At 43.9% G+C, this 20,409-nt stretch overlaps 2 protein-coding genes across 6 annotated transcripts; one reads left to right on the top strand and one right to left on the bottom strand.

Moving 5' to 3' along the window:
* Positions 1-4,962: 4,962 nt before the first annotated feature.
* Positions 4,963-12,740, bottom strand: CUNH17orf100 (chromosome unknown C17orf100 homolog). Of its 5 annotated transcripts, XM_041664931.1 has the most exons (4): positions 11,768-12,740; positions 9,711-10,013; positions 8,606-8,653; positions 7,754-8,298 (listed from the first exon to the last, which is right to left on the bottom strand). In XM_041664931.1, exon 1 carries the CDS (start codon positions 12,461-12,463, stop codon positions 12,068-12,070), a length of 396 nt encoding a protein of 131 aa, XP_041520865.1. In that variant the 5' UTR covers positions 12,464-12,740; the 3' UTR covers positions 7,754-8,298; positions 8,606-8,653; positions 9,711-10,013; positions 11,768-12,067. The 5 variants fall into 5 exon arrangements, with proteins under 5 accessions (XP_041520864.1, XP_041520865.1, XP_041520863.1 ...); XM_041664930.1 differs by lacking the exon at positions 7,754-8,298 and adding an exon at positions 4,963-5,241 and having other exon boundaries at positions 8,606-10,013; XM_041664929.1 differs by having other exon boundaries at positions 7,754-8,653.
* A 3-nt stretch (positions 12,741-12,743) lies between these two features.
* Med31 (mediator complex subunit 31) lies at positions 12,744-20,290 on the top strand. Its single transcript, XM_041664927.1, has 4 exons — positions 12,744-12,831; positions 13,815-13,892; positions 14,162-14,258; positions 18,502-20,290. Exons 1-4 carry the CDS (start codon positions 12,804-12,806, stop codon positions 18,692-18,694), a joined length of 396 nt encoding a protein of 131 aa, XP_041520861.1. The 5' UTR covers positions 12,744-12,803; the 3' UTR covers positions 18,695-20,290.
* The last annotated feature ends 119 nt before the right edge of the window (positions 20,291-20,409 follow it).

Genomic DNA, 20,409 nt, shown 5'->3' on the forward strand with positions numbered 1-20,409 from the left:
TAGACTTTAGTGCTACTGACTCTAAGCTACAAGTTCAACTCAGGTGAGGCCACCTGGACAAATGAAAAGGGTCCTTGTTGAGGCCCTGGTGAAAAGATGGGCACCATTGGACTTTGGAGGTGTAGTTCTCTAGGATAAAGCACTGTGCCCGGGGCTAGCTTGCAGATGAGCAGGACTTGCCTGGGACCTCTATGAAGGGGCCACAGCCCTGGCTGGTTATAATAACCCAGAGAAGGAGCTGCGAGTTGGAGACAGGAAGGCTTAAGAAGGAGCATAAAGACACTGACAGCGATATGGAGACACGGGCCAGAGTGGCTGAGCAGCTGTGGGGAGCTGTCACTGAGACTCTTATATTAGCACCTACAGGCAGGCTCGCCGTCACTATAATCAGGCAAATTAGGGGAACCTTGATGTGCCGTTTTACACCCACTAAATTAGCGAACATTAGCAAAGTTATAACAGTGCATGCTGCTTATATGGTAAAACCAATCTAAACATACTGCCAGCTCAAGTGTGAATTAGCACAGCCCTTTAGGGCTCCGGGGCTATTAAACTGCTCATACCTTTTTCCCATCTTAATTTCGCTCCTGGGAATGTGTTGCAAGGAAGTAATTCAGCAGGATAATAAATGCTTTGTACATAAAGATGACCAGCCAGGGTTATCTGCTGCACCCAGTGGACTAGAGCACAGTGCTATAAATCTCTTTGTTTTGAGACGGGGTTTCACTGTGTAGCCCAGGCTGTCCTTGAACTTGGAATCCCTCTACCTTAGTCTTCTCAGGACTGGCCATTAGCAGCCACATTTGGCACAACTATTTTTAAAAATAGGTAATAAAATTAATTGATTACACTATCAGGATTCTTATGTGAAGATAAAAACACCTATAGATTAAAATGAAGTTACATAAATGCTGCTTGGAAAGCCTTAGCAGCCCCACCCTGCTGAGGTCCTGGATTCTGGCTGCCCAACTGGTCGGCCAGTCATCCCACCCTTGCCGTACTCAGCCTGCCCTGCCACTCCCTGTCTGGAACTGCCCTAGGTGATCTTGAAGCCTAATCCACAGACCTCAGGCTGGGGTGGGCTGGGTACTGCGTCAGCAGAGCCTGCCCACCTCGCTTGCTTCATGTGGCTGCCCTAGGGATTTGGAGAGGGGCTCTGTGAGTCATATCTGGAAAGGCCAAACCAGAAAAGATAAGGGATGGTGGAGGCAGGTCTTCAGTTAAGGGCTAAGGTGGTTTCCAGGTCCTAAGGCGTTTACTCTGTGCAAGCACAGCAGTCTGTCAAAGTTGGCTGCTGTCTGGATTCCTGGCTGGAGCATCATGGGGGTGAAGACAGCTTAGGCACTGGAGATCAAAGAGGAGGGATCTTGGGGTCACCTCTCTTGGCCTGAGATGACTTAACATTAGGCAAGTCTGACTCTGCACCTGAGTCATCAGTTCTGGGTTTTCTCCCTGTCCCTGGTGCCCATCACAGGAGCTGGCAGTCAGGGAGAATTCAACAAACTGGGTGAATGAGCAGGCCGAGGGACAAGGCCGTGCCATATGTGAAGGAGCAAGCCAGCAGACAATGCCCTCTTTGTGCAGTGCCTTCCAAACGGGCACTAATCATGCACAGGGGATGCTGCACCCCTCGAGTCCTTTTCTCTGCCAAGGGATGTCCCACCACACAGAGGCCAGGAACAGCCAGTAACCGCGTCCAGGTCCGGACAAGCCAACCTTGTTCATTCGGTCCAGGGTTATCCTCTGGACACAAAGAGGCTTTATGACGGCCCCTGCTCCTGGTGCCTTCAGTGTCATGGAAGAGACAGGGACAAACAAGGAAGGGAAAGTATGGAGCGTGCACATGGAGGCCGCAACAGAGATGGTCATGGTGGGGAGTGCAAATACCAAGAGGGGACTTCGGGGTAGAGGGCTGGGGCGGGCTCCCCGGGGAGATGAAACTGAAACAGGGCCTGCAGGAACGGCAGTCTGTCTCACACAAGGAATACAGCAGGCCTGGGGCAAGTGTAAGTCTACTGGGGTCTCCCTTGACTCTGCCCTTGAGCCAGTCAATCTGGCCCTGGATGGAGCAGAGTCGGCATCAGTCTCTGTGTCCAGACTCCTAGGACTCTGAATTCACCTCGGTCATTCATTCTTCACTCACTGACTCATCTGCTCATTCCTCAGCCGGGGACCACGTCCAGGTCCGTCCATAGCACAGCTGCTGGGTGCCGAGTACCATTACAGGTTTGAGGGGTACACGGTGAAAAAGTTAAAGCTGTTGCCCTTCTGTGGGCAGTGTAAGACAGCCGTGATTGCTCTGAGTGATGTAACCGCTTGTTGTGACAGAAAGACTGTTGTGGAGAAAGACAGGAGTCACAGTGTACGACTGCGGGGAAATTGGCATAGATTTCATCAGGAGACATTTCAATGGTATCTTAGTCACCTTCTTGCTGCTGTGTTAAAACACCATGACAAGGAAACTTACAGAAAGAAGAGTTTGAGCTTATGGTTCCAGAGGGCTAGAGTTCATGATGGGGGAATGAGAGGCATGGGGGCAAGAGCTGGATGCTAAGAACAGAAGTTGAGCGCTCATCTTTTTTTTTTTTTTTAATTTTTGAGACATGGTGTTTCTCCCCGCCCCCTGGTATTTTTTCGAGACAGGGTTTCTCTGTAGCTTTGGTGCCTGCCCTGAAACTAGCTCTTGTAAACCAGGCTGGCCTTGAACTCACAGAGATCCGCCTGCCTCTGCCTTTCAAGTGCTGGGATTAAAGGTATGTACCACCACTGCCCAGCTGAGAGCTCATATCTTAACCCACAGGCAGGAAGCAGAGAGGGACTGGAACAGCCAGAGTCTTTGAAATCGCAAAGCCCACCTCCCAGTGATGTACTCCTAGCAGCAAGGCCGCAGCTCCCAGACAGCACCACCAGCTGGAGACCAAGTGTTCAGTGCTGCAGACTATGGAGGACCTCTTACTCAAACTGCCGTAGGTGGCAAAGCTAAGTGGTGTAACACCTGAGTAGTGTAAAGAAGCAGAACACACACACACACACACACACACACACACACACACACACACACAGAACTAAAGGCCTCATGGCAAGAACTAACTATAGCAGGTGGGGGCAGTGGCCCAGGACATCTAAGCTGGACTCGAGTTCAACAGTTTTCTTTATGATTCTGACTTCCACTGGGGTCCTAAGCAGGGGTTTCCATGGGTTTCTGAGGAGGACTGCAATCTAGGTCTACCTGTAGATTTAAGGCTTTATATTATGTTGAAAAACCCTTCCTTTTTTTTTTTTCTGAGCCCAATGTGTCATTTTGTAGTTTCTTACCCTTTGATTCTAGCTCTTGAAGCCCTTCTCACAGCAGAACAAAGCACCAGTCTGGCCTTTCTGTCTTAGAATTGACCGTCCCCTGCTCTTCTGATGACCTCCAAGGTTCCTCCGGTGCACTGCAGAGCGCTAGGCAACCGGTCCTTAGGCAGCAACAGCTGGTGTTTAAGGGCACCATTCCAGAGGAGGCTGCCCACATTCTGGCGCTTCTTCCCGGCCAGGAATGCTGGGGTAACATAACTCAACCTCTTGACCCCTAGTCTCCTGACCTACCTCATCCAGACCGGAGGAAGGCCTGGGTGCTTTCAGCAATGCCTGAGGCAGTGCCAGAGCTCAGTAGACAGTCTGCTGCGAGTGTCAAAATATCCCCACAACCAGAGAGGACAGAAAGAGTCCTTTGAGTCCACAAGGCCATGCCCAGTGGTGCTTTGATTTTCCAAGATGAACACAGCCATGGTCCGAGTCTCCATCACAGGACCTTGCCTGCGTGGCACCCCCTCCTAGTTTCTGCTGTTCCGAAGTGTAACCTTTGCAGCTGCAGGGACTGGCTGACCTCTGCTGTCCATTGTCTGTATGGCACTAAGTGAGCTGGCTTTGGATGCTACTCAGCCAGGGAGACCTCAGCAATGTCCTTTTCTCCGCGACTTTTGACGGTCGTTCTCAGTAGAGATGTACTCTACCCTGGGACTCTATACAAACAACTGACAATTTCACTATGAGGAGAACTCTGATATACTGTGGTTTTTGTATTTTACCTCATGAACAAGAAGAAAATGCTAGTTACATTAAACTTCTGTATCCAGTGGAATCTGAAAACACTGGTTCAGCCTTCCAGCGAGTCCTGACTGAGCTTCCCAACCTTGGTGTGCACCAGGCCTTCAGTCACACCCAAGCTTGCTGCTCATGCATTCAGACTATCCTTCCTTTAAATCAATGAACTTAAACCTTTTAAATGCCCACTCTGGCCTACATAAAATACTGGTGAGATCACAATGTTGAGGGCAAGCTGGTTTTTTATCAAAGACAAACTAAAACAAAAACTATCAAAATTATATGCAAAAAAAAAAAAAAAAGTTTCTGGGCTTTCTAATTCCACGCCTCAGCTGGAGAACTAGGGATTTTGTCCACAGTGGGGGAAGTGCGCCACCTATAGGTGGATTCACTTATCCACAGAACTGCCCAAATGTCTGTACAGACACTGAAAAGTTCTGTGCATCGTCATTTTCAGAGGTTCTGATTTGTCCCATGATGCATGATAGACCTGATTCACACTGAGATTTACTACTTCCATTTTTGTCCTTACTCCGAAACCAATGAGTTTTTCAGGCCCTGACTTTCTTCTGTAGGTCCTTGGCAAACTCAGAAGCCCTCAGATTACAGCCTGTCTTAACTAATGGATGAAGTAGCCTTAGGTTTGAACACACGCTAAGGAGCTTTAAGTCCTTCTCTTATGGCCTTTTTAAAGAACAATATGGACAGGCCATTGACATTAAATATGTGTTTCCACCGGTGAACTCTGCTGATGAATGGGGAGAGAGCCCTACAGATGACCCAAGTGCTGTGTGACTGGGGAACAAAGGGAGCAGAGTAGCTTGACGATTTTTGATTTTTTTATTTTAGGACCAGGATCCGTTTATAAAAGAAATCTTATGAAGCACAGAGTAGACCTGGGGTGGATGATTTCTTAACAGATATGCAGGTGAATCTGTGAGGGTATCCAGAGGAATCGCACCAAGTGCCTGCAAAAACGGGTAAGTTTTCTCCAGACAATGGCAGGTGCAAGCACCCATGGAATCCTTAAGCTCTCAAACAGTTCTCAGCTCTAAAGAATTCTTGAGCCCTTGAACAGACTGGCTGCCAGGCACGATGGTGCATTCAGGAGGTAGTGGCCGGCTGAACAGTCTGCCCCCTCAGTGAGAGCAGTCTCTAAAAACAAAGTGGGGGGAGGCATAGTGATTATCATGCCTCTTTGACAGTAACATATATGTTCGGACACACAAGTTTTGTTGACATGTCTTTAGACTGTAAAACACTGTCCACACATGGGTGGGGCAGGGATGTTGTATAAACACAAACCACAGACCTCACCTGGGGACTCAATTATAGTTCCAACCAAACACTGAACAATTTTCTGATGGACTTTACTGGGGCCAAGCCCTCTTCTGGGAAACCATTCACCAGTATTCAGTTCATATCAACCTTGTGAATAAATGGCCCTTAAAGCCAACAGGTCTCCCAATCCTTAACTAGACTTCTTGTTTCCTTTTATTTAGGTTAATGATGATGTCTCACTGTCCACTCTCTGTCAAATGGACTTATCAGACACTTGTTAGATGGGCTTCAACGTCCATTGTTTCCTTGCTGCAACACCGTAGTAAAAACTCCAACTCCGGGCCAAGTAAAATGTCCAGGCCTGGCCTCCCTCCGTCTCTCATAAGCAATGCGATGTGTTCTAAGTTAGATTTTATTTCCTATTATTACTGTACGCATATATGGTAACTCTAAGGATGGATGCACTAGTGCTAGTGTCTGTTTGGAAGTCAGAGGACAGCTTTCCTGTTCCCCTCCTACCATGGGTCCTGGTGGTGGGACCACAACCTATCAGGCTTACTCATCTTCTACCTGCTGAGCCATCTCACCAGTCTTGTTTAATTTAAAAAAATATTCTCTCTCTCTCTCTCTCTCTCTCTCTCTCTCTCTCTCTCTCTCTCTCTGTGTGTGTGTGTGTGTGTGTGTGTGTGTGCAAGTGCCCAAGGAGGCAGGGAAAGGGTGACAGACCCCATGATGCTAGAGTTACAAGCCATTGAGAGTACCCAACCTGGGTGCTCGGAACTAAACTGGGGTCCTCTGTAAGAGCAGTAGGTGTTCTTAATCACTCTGTCTACATCTGAGCCATCTCTCCAGCTCCCTTGTTTTTAAAAATACTATGACCCACTAAATTGATTTCTCCAGTCTTTAATAGTTTTGACTTGAAGGTTAAAAATCACTGGGGCAGTATTCCTGGTAGGTCAGTTTAGGAAGACAGAAACGCGGCTGCCAATCATGAAATGAATCCAAAGAAGGAAATCAGGCAACATAAAGGCACACAGTGGGAGATGAGAAACTGGCTCCTGTTTTTAAAGAGAGAGCTGGGTTGTGGCGCATGCCTTTAATCCCAGCACTTCAGAGGTAGAGATAGGTGAATCTCTAAGTTTGAGGCTAACCTAGTCTACAGAGCAAGTTCCAGGACAACCAGGACTACACAGAAAATTCCTGTCTCGGAAAACAAACAAACAAAACCCCACAACAACACAAACACAAAACTCATAACCACAATCAATAAAAAAAAAAAAAAAAAAAAACAACCCAAGATTAAAGAGAGGGAGGGAGGGAAGGGAAAAGAGAGAGAGAGTTAAAATTCAAAGAGGGAAGTGTTCCCTAAACTTTAAGAATATGCGTGTAGGGGCTGGAGAGATGGCTCAGTGGCTGAGTGGTGTTCTTACATGGGACAGTTTGGTTCCCAGCATCCATATCAGGCAGTTCACAACCACCTGAAACTCCAGCTCCACGAATCCCACTCTCTTTTCTGGCCTCCATGGGCATCAGTACACACACAGCATACAGTTCCATAAACATATATATACATAAATAAGTTTTTATTTTTTAAAAAGAATATGTATATAATGCAAATAAAATCTGAACTAAAATATTTAGTATTCATAAACAAGCTAAAATATTTAGTATTCATAAACAAATCACTAAGAAAAACTGAAAAGAATGAGCAAAGGCTATGAACAGGCAATTCAGACAGGAAGGGAGGGAGGGGATCTGTGTGCTCAGTAGCAGACAGGAGAGCAGAGACTGGACCTACTAAAGCTGAGACATTCAGAGGACCCCTGTAGAGTTGAAACTCAAACTTCTGAGAACAAATGATCAGCTATGTTTAATAAAATGGGTTCTTCAAATAGAAAATTTAAATTCAAGATGCCCGATCATATGACAAAAGCATTTGTTCAACTATGTTCATAGCAGTATTATTTGTAATAGCCAGAGCCTGGAAACAACCTAGATGTCCTTCAATGGAAGAATGGATGAAGAAAGTGTGGAATATATACACATTAGAGTACTACGCTGCGGTAAAAAACAATGATTTCTCGAATTTTGCGTGCAAATGGATGGAAATAGAAAACACTATCCTGAGTGAGGTAACCCAGACCCAAAAAGATGAACATGGGATGTACTCACTCATAATTGGTTTCTAGCCATAAATACGGGTCACGGAGTCTACAATTGGTGAACCTAAAGAAGCTAAATAAGAAGGTGAACCCAAGGAAAAACATATAGTTGTCCTCTTGGCTATGGGAAGTAGACAAAATTGCCGGGGAGAAAAGTGGGATCTTGTGGGTGGGGTGGGGTGGGGGTAAGGGGAGATGGGGAGAGAAAATTAAGAAGGGGAGGATGGGGGGAACTTGGGGAAACAGGATGATTGGGATAAAAGAAGGCTGGATAGGGGAGCACGGAAAAATTTTCTACTTTTCATTAAATTATATTCAGCTGCCGCTAAGGGAATGGCACTGCAACTGCCAGGGTTCAGTGTGGCTGGTTTCAGGGACTTCACAGGAAGCCTACAGAGGCACTGTGAGGGCCCCAGGCAGGAAGTGTCCCTGGTCCTCTAGAGGGAATGCATCTTACAGCGCCCCCTTGTGGCAGAATAGCAAAAATCACAGGTAAAGAAGAAATTTGCCTGGATTTGCAGCCAAGAGTAAACTCTTAACTGGTACAACTGATAGTAATAATAAAGCATTTATATTTAAAATCTCATACCCTCCTAATCTTTTTCTACTTATAACAATGTAACCATTTCTCACAAGAAAAATGTTATTGCCATCTCCTCTCAGAGACACAACGAACTAGGCAAGGCGGCACATACATGTAATCCCAGCACTCAGATGGTGGAAACAGAATACCAAGGTTCAAGGTCTGCTTGGGCTACAAAGTGTCGTTCTGTTTTGAAAATGAAAGAGAGAGCAGGTCAATATAGCCATTGTGTCCATCTCAGAGACTGATGCGCTCCATCCCTGGGCTATGATACCCTAACCACTTGTTAGCAATCCCACCTGAATTTTCTGCTGCCTAGAAATGAAATGGTAACATTAAACTTCAGCAAAATCTGTATTTAATAAGAAAGAGGATTCCAGGCAGAGTGGAGTAACAGGCTTCCCTCTGGCCTGGAATAGTTGAAGAAATCAACCCGAGTACTGATCATCGCATGTCTAAGGAAATTGCTCGAGGGAAGGAAACTCCAGCTCACCTGCACCGAGAACAGGGATTGTTCCCCCAAGCCAGAGAAGAAAATCTCCTAAATTGGGGATATACAGAGACACAAAGTTTTTGCCTCAGAGAACATTAACCATTCATCAAATCAAGAACTCACAAAACAGCTTAAAAGTAGATACAAACAACAACAGCTTGTTAATAACTTTCAAATGACTAGACCAAAGTTCAAGAACTGTAAGAATAGGAAAACTATAGAACACTCAATAAAATTAAAATTTACTATGCCTGGCATACAAATAAAAATAACCAGACATGAAAAGTGACAACCACAAACTATAACTTATAATGAGGAGAAAAATCTATCAATAGACACTGTCCCAGAGATTATACAGATGGCAGAACTAAATGAGGATACGTAAAAAACAAAACTGTATATATCTGAGTAACGACAGGGCAGGCCAAACATGCCAAGAACATAAAAAAAGGAATGTGTAGAGAAAATTATTTATGTTTGGAAGGTAATTTAAAAGACCCACATTGAACTATTAGAGATAAAAACTGTAAATGAAATTTTAAAAAATATTTAAATATCACACTGGATGGCATTTAGGATAGATAGAATGTTGCCAGAAAAAAGACTAGGATAAACAGGAAAACAAATGCGATACAAAGTATCCAGTGAAATGTGGAGAGAAAAAACTGAGCATTGATGAGGTATGGGTCAGCTTCACACTGCTTATTAGACCTGCGATTTATGTCCACAGAGAGGCTGAAAAGAACATTTGAAGGAATAATTCCCCCCCCCTCCAATTTCTAAATATTCTGAAGACCTCTTTCCAAGAATTTGCATTTATTTAGTTTTTCAAACTAACCTGACTGGTACAACTGAAGGCAAGTTGTACACAACTATTACCTAGCATAATAAACCCAATTTTAAGATTGTGCCATGAAAGGCTTTCTTGACTGCAAATGGAGACCACTGCTCTTCGTTCATTATTGTTACTTATTGTCTTTAACGTTGTATGACATGTGCCAGGTACAGCAGCACTATTTCCTGTAGAGAACAATGTGAAGACGACACACAGCATGGCTAACACTAACATGCATTTACAAAGTACAACAGGTACATTAACAATTACCTTCAACACACGGTGTCATTTTGAAGTTGTGGAATGTATAATATAGTATTATGGCAAATATGGACTTATCATATCTATTACTTCTTTGGCACCTTCTTGCTCTATGCATCTCTCTTTCCATTCCAGCTTTGAAACATGAATAAGTGGAACGTGGAAGAAGAAACCTAGATAAAAATTTCTTTTAAGAGACGACAACAAGAGAATCTAGCAGGATCCTGTGCCTTTCCTGAAGCATCAGTGATCTAGATAGAAGTCAGGTGTCTGGCTTTTCCAGGTCACATTCAGCCAGTCTTCCAGATACTACTAAAAGAGGAAACAGAAGCAAGAATCTTTGTTAATGGAGACAAGTGTGGAAGGACAAACACATTTCTGACATTATTTCCAGCTAGAAATGAAAGACGATACAGTAATAAATGTTTCTTTATAAACCTTTGATTTAGTTTGTTACACTAGACACTTTTGTAATAAGGAGCACTGCTAGAGAAGCAACTCTGTTCATTTGTATTTAGGGCACAGTTGGGCATGTTAAAAAGAATTAGTTCGCTGGAAGAGCCTGACATTCCAAAGGCTCTTTGTTAATAGCAGTTTGATGAGGTAGAGAGGTATCAGGGCAGCCTCGGGGTAGTGGTGGTTACAGCATCTATAACAGTTAAGACAGTTCTTCTAACCTAAGCCCCCATTCTAGGGGATAACCCAATGCACCCCTGGGATTAAAAAAGTGCCTGGAAGTAGCAAGCACTCTTAAGTCACAAGGAGTCCTGCTTAATCAGGGTCGTTTGCAGTCTTCTGTTCTAGGGGCAAATAGCACATACATTAGTGAAGCGATGTGGAGGGCTCCCTACAGAGCAACACATCCTCTTCCTCTGTGAGCTCTGGCTCTGCTCCTCACCAGAAGGTACTATTGCCACACTTCCATTACTGTTTTTCAGGCTTCCCACAATCCTGCTATGCAGAAGTGAGGGGTTTGCTCAGTGGACCAAGCTCTAGCAAAGTTACTAGAACCTTCAATGTTTCTCAACTTCGCCACTACTGATTTTCGCAGCACAGAGATGCTTTGTGATACAGCGCAGGGTGTTAGCAGCATCCCGGGCTTCTAGGCACTTACGCTAGCATTAGCACCTTCCATGCTGCCTCCAAGCACACATGCCTCTGTCAGCTATCTCAGGAGACAAACTCACTCCCAACTGGGGTACCGCCACATCAGCGATGAAAAGATGGCTTTAAAATGTAAACTGCATCATGCACTTTACTCCCTTGCGTCATTTTTTTGATGATCTCAGAATAAAATTCAAACTCTTCACTATGATTTCCAAGAAACTGTATGAACTGGCATCTTCCTCTTTTTTTTTTTTTTTTTGACTACACTCTCATATACTAACTAACTGGTCTCTGTTCCACAAACATCTTCCGTTTGCTCCCACTGGCCTTTTAGGTTGGCTTTTCCTTCTGTCTAAAATGCAGTCTCTCTGAGCCCACACAATCGCAGATCAAACGTCACACAATTAACAAGGCTTTCCCTCACCATATTGTCTAAAGGACCTCCCCGTTCTCTACCACAACACATCTTTCCTTCCTGGGAGCACAAGAGAACACCGTCTTACTTCCTGCCTTGTTTCTGCCTTGTCCCGAAAGGAAGATCTTAGTCTTTTCCAGTGTTAAGGCTGACATGCTTTGACTAGTACCTCGTACACAGTAGATACTCAGTAACAATCTTCCGCCAACCTCACCCCTCAGGTCAGGTGTCAACAGCTTCCTCTTCACTTTCCCTTCCAAGATTTTTTTTTTTTTAATTAATTAGTTTGCCTGTTTTTTTCTAACACCCCTGACCTATTTTAAAGTGTAGGTGTAGTACTGTGTATAAAAACTTAACATACGAAAGCTTATTATGAAATACAAATAAAGGCCAATTAGTAATTCAAAAGACAATTCTTTGCCCTGTAGGTTTCATGCATTATGTAATCAAGCCAGTGGTCATGAATTCACGGCCAGTTTGGTCCCTCTTCGCAAATTTCAAGTGGTCAAGACATTCTAGAGGGACCTAAGACTACAAAACTTACCTGGTGCAGAGACTCAAAGAGCCTCTACGTCCACCGGCCGGGTATATGCAGTACCGCAAGTCTGAAACCCTTCTGTGCTGGCTTCAAGTTAAATAGTACTCTGGGTCAATAGCAGGGTGGTCTAAGGTGCTGCAAAGTCAATACATGTTGGCAGCGCCCCGAAACCACAGTCTGTTTCTTACATTGATTTATGGGCTGATTCCATGAAACCAAAGATGCTTGGCTCTCCTGGAAGCTGGCTGGCGGGCAACTGGAAGCCCTTCGGTCCTGGCTAAGGGTCAGGGCCCTTGGGCACCACTTTCATCGGGCCATTTTGGCACTCTGGCGAGCAGCTTTCTTGTCCCACCTGGCTGGGCTTTCTACACGGTGCACAGTCGTCTCCACCCGCAGAGATGACGACGCCCTGACGTGGCTGGAGGACGTTTCCCTGCTCTGCGAGGAGGTTTCCACGTGCTGGGAGGACACCTCGAGGAATCCGGGGAGTCGCTTCGTGGAGGGGGTGAGGGAGGGCCCCTCTCGGTGGCGCAGAGACGTCTCCACCTGCCGGGAAGACGTTCGAACCTGCCGGGAGGAAATCTCCACGCGGTGGGATGATGTTTCCTCGCGGTGGGACGACGTCTCCACGAGGACAGTCTCCTTGTGGCGGGTGCTTTCCACTCGCGGGGCAGAGGACTTGCCCCTAAGGGGCGAGGCCATCCTGCCGGTACACCCAGGTCAGGAGGGACAAAGAGGCCTAAGGCCCAGGCTCTGCATCACGTCACACAGGGAAAGGTGACGTCAGGGTGCTGTGCTACGTCAGCGTAGGCCGAAGGACACGTAAGCCGCGAGGTCCACCACGCCCCGCTCGATAACTGCGCGCGCAGACGGCCCGGGCTCCAACATAGGCGGAGCCTCTCGTCTCAGAATGAGGCTGTCCCCGCCTCCGTGTTCCACCCTGCCCCGCGACCGGAAATAAGAGTTGTGGTTTCCGGCTCCTCCCTCACCATTCGAGGCTGCCGATCTGTCGGCTGGTTGTGTTTGCGTCTCTCTGCAGGTTATGGCCGCGGCCGTCGCTATGGAGACAGGTGCGTTAAGCCCTGTGTCCCGAGTCTTCACCGAAGGAACGGTTCTCCGCCCCAACCTCCTCTCCCGTTTCCCCGCGCGGTCTTTCAGGCTTAACTCGCATCCTTCGAGTTGGGAGTGGATGGGGAAAGGCGGTGTTGTCTCTCAGATTGTGGCGTGTGTGAACATCTTTGCTCCCAGACTGCTCAAACCCCCTATTCCTTGGTTCCCGGGCCGGGGTGGGGCTGAGGGAGAGGACCGATCCCTTCAGCTGTCTGCTCTTCGGAGCTTTTCTCGTGAACGTGCTTTAAATGTCGGTAACTTGGGTATCGCTCTAATACGGATTACCGCCCTCGCTCCGCTGTTTAATCATTTTGCATCTTGCTTCCTATATGGCGCTTTGTTTTTCCTTAACGTACTCACTGTTAGTAGTAGTGGTTATAACGCATTAATATATGGGGCGGCACAGCTATTAGAGACTATCCAGTGATCTCTGTTAACGACCTTACATAGTGGCCTACAGGTGGTAAATATCCATTCCATTTATTTTCCTCAACTAATTTTAGAGAATTTCTTTATTGTGTTTGTTTTGTTCTGGAGAAAGGGTCTCACTATTACTGTCAAGCCTAGAACTAGCGACCCGCACCAGGCTGGCCTCCATCTGTCTCCCAAATGCTGGGATTAAAGGCGTCCACCACCACGCCCAGCTTGTTTTGGTTTGTTTTAAATTAGGCTCCACTCTTAAGATTTCTAAGGAAGTTTCTCCTGAATTTTGAATGTTTTTTATAAATTGATACGCCATGCGGTGCATGTCAGAGGACAACTTGTGGGAGTCTTTCTGCAGCCCTGTGGGTTCCCGGGATGAACTCAGGTCAGCAGCCTTTGCTGCAGCACCTTACCTGCTGAGCCATCTCACTTTGATTTTTGTTTATTTCTGTTTCTACAAATCAACATTCGTATCCTGACTTTATTTTGGGTGTTTTTTTTTTTCTGTCTTATCTCCTAGATGATGCTGGAAATCGACTTCGGTTTCAGTTGGAGTTGGAATTTGTGCAATGTTTAGCCAACCCAAATTACCTGAATTGTAAGTTGAGTACATCATTGAGTTGAGTAGCTAGCTGTTGATGATTTCTAACATAGAGATGTAATTCATAAGAATATTTACTTTGATACGTTTGAATGGGATTTTTACTTGCACTGGTCTGTAGGTATTAACTGAGCAAACAAGAACTTGTGTTTTTTAATTCCTTGTGATTTGATGGTAGGGATGTTAAAAGAGCTACTTTATTAGAGATTACAAGACAGTGGTCCAGCAACTGGTTGACATGCAGATTGTTTCTTTATGCCTTTCAGTTCTTGCCCAAAGAGGTTACTTCAAAGACAAAGCTTTTGTTAATTACCTTAAGTACTTGCTTTACTGGAAAGAACCAGAATATGCCAAGTATCTAAAGTAAGTTTAATTTTTATAATCTTAAATCTGTGTATACTTTATTATAAATACAAAATACTGATACTTAGCAGTTTTCTTAGTGTCAGAACGGAAAACTGTTTTGAATCATTCTGCTTTTAGTTAATGTAAGACATTGTCATCTCTAACTTGGATTATTAGAGGAATCTCATTTGTTTCTGCTACCATTCTTACCTCACTCTTCAAACCAAACGAAGCCAGACAGTTGTCTGTGGAAGCCAACTTACTCTCTTAGTAATAAAAATCAGGACATGCCACTTGTATTAATGTAGGGTAAAATCCAGTTAACTGGTTTTAGACTGAGGCTCTAATGTGATTTGGTCTTGTCTAACCTTGTTATTTAACACCCCCTTGTCTCTGTGGTTTCTAATCTTACCAACCCATAAAGTACTAAGATGCAGCGGCACAGCCAGAAGCTGAAATGAACACATAGGAAGCAGTGTTTTCTGGGAGTCTCAGACTGCCTTTCTTTATAGTGTCCTGTGTGTCAAGCACTGTGCTAAATGTATTGTGTACATTAACTCGCTGTAAAAAAACAAACACGGACTCTATCAAGCTGTTCATAGACAGTTTCATTATAGGACTTACTAAACTATGAGAAACATTACAGTCACACAACTGCCCCTTTTAATGGTAAAACAAAACCTTGAACTCACATTTCTGCTTTGTCTTAAAAAAAGAAAAAAAGAAAAATAAGCTGGTATACACCTTTAATCCCAACATTTGGGAGGCAGAGGTGGGTGAATCTCTGAGTTCAAGTCCATACTTGTCTACAAAGCTACTTCTAGGACAGCCAGGGCTACACAGGTAAACCCTGTCTTGAACTCCCCCTCCTCCAAAGGGGTGAACAACAAAAAATCCAGAAGTTTAGCCTGATGTCCCTTTAATCTAGCTCTCAGGAGGCAGAGGCAGGCTGATCTCTGTGGGTTCGAGACCAACCTGGTTATGTAACAAGTTTCAGGCCAGTCAGGGCCACATTGACAGACCCTATCTTAAAATTAGAGGAAAATCACTTTTCTGAATTGATTCTGGGCTGCCTGAGAACTGACTGCATTCCAGTGTGCCCTTTGTGATGCAGTTGTTGGTTCCTGCAGGAATCCAAAGGGAAGACTTATGCTATTATTAGCAGATGATAATGCTAGTGCTAGCAGATTACAGACTGGGCATTCAAAGTCTTGGTCATCTTTAAGTTCAGTCTCCCCAGCAGAGTTGTTGGCTGAGCATATGTCACTGTTAGAGGCAGCTCACTCGGTTGACGGCCAGAGCTTCCTTATATTGTGATCAGACAGACTTCCTTGTAGCTCTAACCTATTTGTTGTTTTTGTTTGCTTGTTTTTCTGTTCATCTATTTCCTCTTGGAGACAAAAGCTATAGATGTTTAAATTCAAGAGAGGTTGGAAATTAACCCCTTTTGGGCAATTTTATTATATCTGCACATGGTTCTAGATTTTTAAAATGGTTGTCAAAATTTAAAGATGAGAAGGTTTTATGGAACAGAATTCCAACTCTTGGAACTTGGGAAGAGCTGAGGCCTTCTTTTTCCCAGGTAAGCAGCTGTCTCTTCCGTACTTCCAGCACGTGGCCTGCTTACTGATAACTAGTGCCTGCAGCTGCAGTGTTTTTCTTAAACACGAGGTTCTTAGCGGCCTTCAGTCAGTGTTTTAGTGCGTGTTTGCCAGAGTTCTCAGGAATCTTTGATTATCTGGCAGTTCAACAACAACAAAACAAAACAAACAAACTAAACATAGGCCAGGCAAAGTGATACATGACTTTAAACCCTGCACTTGGAAGGAGCAGAGGGAAATTTCTGAATTTGAGGCAAACCTGGGCCATATAGTGAGACTTGGCTCAAAATAAAATAATGTGGGAGAGGGAGGGTGGCTGGAGAGATGGCTTAAGTGTTTAAGAACACTTGCTGCTCTTGTAGAGGACCCGGGTTTGGTTCTTAGCACGAAATGGTGGTCACATCCATCCAAAACTCCACTTCCATAAGTTCTGATGCCTTTTTACTCTGAAAGCACTATACATACATGATACATAGACACAAGCACCAAAATGCCTGTTCACATAAAAATAAAAATAATAAAAATTTAAAAACAAACTAAACATAAGCCTTCAAATGTGCTCAGGGTATCACAGACTACATGACATTTCTGTTTCTTGTGATAATTCAACATAGCTGACTATACTTTTTTCGAGTGGAAGAGGGTTGGGAGTCAAACTGTTGACTTCCTGAAAGCTTTTACCAATTAATATCCACCAGTTATTTCCATGAATTGAATGCTGTTATTATTATTGTTATTGGTTTTTCAAGACAGGGTTTTGAAGCTTGTCCTGGACCTCACTCTGTAGACCAGGCTGACCTTGAACTCACAGAGATTTGCATAGTCCTTAGTCTAATGTATTTAAGAACACTGTGGCAGTGGTGGCGCACGCCTTTAATCCCAGCACTGGGGGGCTGAGGCAGGCAGATCTCTGTGAGTTCAAGGCCAGCCTGGTCTACAGAAGCTAGTTCGAGGACAGGCTCCAAAGCTACAGAGAAACCCTGTCTCAAAAAACACAATAAATGAGAAAATGATCACTGCCTAAATTCCAGTTACTTATTGCTACTTAAGGCCATTCTCTTGCTAGTCACATTATTTTACATACAGAGAAACTGAACTTAAGTTTAAATGCTGTCTTTAAAGTCAGAACTGAATCTTTTAAATTATGATGTGCCATGAAAGAGAATTAGCTAGTATAGTGGGAGTAGAGCATTCTGGGCTATTACAATTACAGATAACTCTTCATTTGGACTATAAATAAAGCCTTTGCTGGAAAGGAAGCATAGCAGTGTTCTGCAGTGGAGCCATAGCCATTCCTACCCTCCACCCCATACATACCCTCTTCTCATTTCCTTCTCACCTCCTCATCCTCCAGGACCAAATTAATTAGCATTGACAAGAAAAATACCCCAGACAGGCAAGCTGTAAAATCTCAACAGCTGTTCAAAGGAGGGAGAATGGAAAGGAGAAGGAAAAAAAGCCTTGCCCCTTGAGTTAAGCTGAAGTGGATGGTAGTCTCACTGGTGGGAAGGGAGGCAAAGAAAAAGTATGGACACCCAAAACGTTAGGGAAGGCATGCTTGGCAGAGAGATAGGAGGAAGAAAAGAGAAAGTTACACTTTGTCTTGACTTTTCTGAGTAATTCCAAAGGGCAGACAAAAGCTGCATTGGAATGAGTGTCAGGATCTTCACTTTGATAGAACATTAATATTCATCTACTATGTAGTCTGTAGACCCCATTATTATGTAGTCTGCAGGTCCCATTAGATTCTGTCTATTGTCCTACTGGTGTCCTGTTTCTAGAGTGGCATCCAGTCTAGCCTTATATACCACATTTTATCATCCTGTGTTCTCCTCCTTTACTCCCTTTTTTCTCCCCTCCTTTATTCCCCTCCTTTTTCACTCAAACTGTTTCTTTCTCACTCTGACCAAACACTGACTTGCTACTTTGTTACTTTGTTCTTCTTGGTTTGTCATAATCCAGAGTCAGGTGAAGTCTTGTTTGTCCCATTAGTGATAATTATTATTTTGGAGGAGAGATCTTTCAGTATAACCCTACATGGCCCTCAAAATCTGTCTACTTTTCTTAAGTTTCCTGAGTCCTAGGAGTACAGGTCTGTGCCCAGTAATGTATATGATTCTTGTGGAGTTAGTTGACTCATATAAATAAGATTATCCTTTTATGATTCCTAATGGAAAACCAGTAACTATTTACTAAACATATAACTATTTTCAAAGTCTTAAGAGCCAGTGAGATAGCTCAGTGGGTAAAGGTGCTTGCTTGCAAGCCTGATGAGTGGAGTTTGACCCCTAGGACTCTGATGGTGACCTCCACAAGTATCCCATGGCATGTGCTCACTCTCCCTCCCACACAAATAATAAATGCAATAAAATTTATAAATTAAATAGTGCTCATGTTCCTCACTTAAACTAAAAGAGTATAGTTTATCTACCAATTTTGATCCTGCTTACCAGTTTACTGGGTTGTGTGGTCTTGAACAAGTTACTTAAGGTGTTTAAACTTTAATTTCGCATGTTCTGAAATAACATGGTGGGAGTGACATCGCCAGAGGTACTACAGTAATAGAAATGGTAGGCTTGAGATCATTTTTAGGGGAGTATCTGAATTGAACTTGGATGCCTTAAATTATGTTGATAATTAACTTACGAACTTAAACCCAGGTACCCTCAGTGTTTACACATGCTAGAACTGCTCCAGTATGAACACTTTCGAAAGGAGCTGGTGAACGCTCAGTGTGCAAAATTCATTGATGAACAGCAGATTCTACACTGGCAGCACTATTCCCGCAAGCGGATGCGTCTTCAGCAAGCACTGGCAGAGCAGCAACAACAGAATAACACAGCAGGAAAATGAAGAGCTGGGACAGACCAGGCTCTTAGGACATGTATATAATGTATTGCTATGTACAGTACTGATAAAAGATGGTTCTTCCTGCCCACCTTTATTATGGTAGCACTCAGAACCGTCAGTATTATTTTTGGCCAGCAAACTTTATATTGTTAATAGATCATTGCTGTTAAACCAGAATTGTTCTACTTTAATTTCTCTGGGGATTTGTAAATTTCATTTGCATTTAATAGAACCAAGTGAATAAGAATGTAAATGTTGGTTGTTATAGAGCGGTTTAAGAACATGGATGCGACATACAGGGGTACTGAGATCAGCTGCTCCAACCATCTCAGGAGAGAGGAGACTGTAGTCAGGAACTACATGAAGATTCCTTTCTACAGGAGAGGACATACTCAGTTGCTTCCCGCTTTTTAAGATAGCTGACCTCTAGTGGCAGGGAAAGACTGGTAGTTAATGACTAATTGGATTCTTGTTCTTAAAGGTAGGAGCCTCAAATACCTTTCTTTGAAAAAGTTAGCACTTGGGTATATTCCCAAGAGTGGTATGGGGGCGGTGGCGGGGAAGAGACAGAAATCTTAACTAAATAAATAAGACCAGAAAAAGAAAGAAAAAAGAAAAAGTTAGCACTTATTCATTAAGTACCACAAGTAGGCACTGCCTTAAAAAGCTTCTTTTAATCTGTTCCAGAATATTTTTATGTGAATGTGTGAATTGTTTGCATGTGTGTGTACCACGATGTGCCTGGTGCCCAAGGCAACCAGTAGAAGAGAACATATGAAGTTGAAGGTGGTCGTGAGTCACCATGTGGTGCTAACCATGTGGTGCTAGGAACCAAACCTGAATCCTCTGCAAGAGCAGCAGATACTGTTAACCACCGAGCCATCTCTCTAGCCCTTATTTTTTCTCTGAATCAGGTTTCACTTTGTAGCCCAGGCTGCCTTGGAATCTGTGATCCTTCTACCTCAATCTCCAGAGTACTGGACTTAAAGATAGCTACTAGGCCTGGCTCACATGCTGCTTTTTTTAAAAAAATTATTTTATGTGTGTGAATGACCTACACAATGTATGTCTATACCACTTGCATGCCTGTTTCTCTCAAAAGCCAGAATAGTCCAGATCCCCTGGACTTGGAAGTTATAGACAGTTTTGAGCTGCCACGTGGGTTCTGGGAATCCCCTAGTGAGTGCTCTTAATCACTGAAAGACCTCTGCAGTTCACATTTTTCTTTTAATTGTACAACAATAATTGGGCTTTTCATCTGCAACAAAGTCTGGTCCTGTATGTAGTCCACCCCTTGCTTCAAATTCGTGATTGATTGCTTTAGCCTCTAAAGTAATAAGGTAACATGTGTATCACTATGCCTGACACAATTGTTTTTTGAAGAAATTGAGATTTAGACAGTAACTTGCCTGTGGCTAAGAGAACCAGCCTGTCTCCAAGAGAATTACATTTTAGACAGTTGTGAAACGAAACTGCCTGAATTAAGCATATACATTCTTCCAAGTGTCTTCCCTAAATGGTTTTAGTGAAGTTCTGCATTTCAAAGGCACAAAATGGTTTTGCAAATACACAGAATTTAAAGTAACAGATCCTAACAGCTGTAGATTTTTTGGGAGTTACTTTTTATCTTCTGTATATCCTCTGAGCTACTACTGACATACTGAAGACCCATTTAACTCAAATCTTTTAGATAGCCATGTGTTACAAAGCTAACTGGA

Source organism: Microtus oregoni, unplaced genomic scaffold (genome assembly GCF_018167655.1).
Source record: "Microtus oregoni isolate MIOR12 unplaced genomic scaffold, Mior012 000015F_ref0000493, whole genome shotgun sequence".
Taxonomy (NCBI): domain Eukaryota; kingdom Metazoa; phylum Chordata; class Mammalia; order Rodentia; family Cricetidae; genus Microtus; species Microtus oregoni.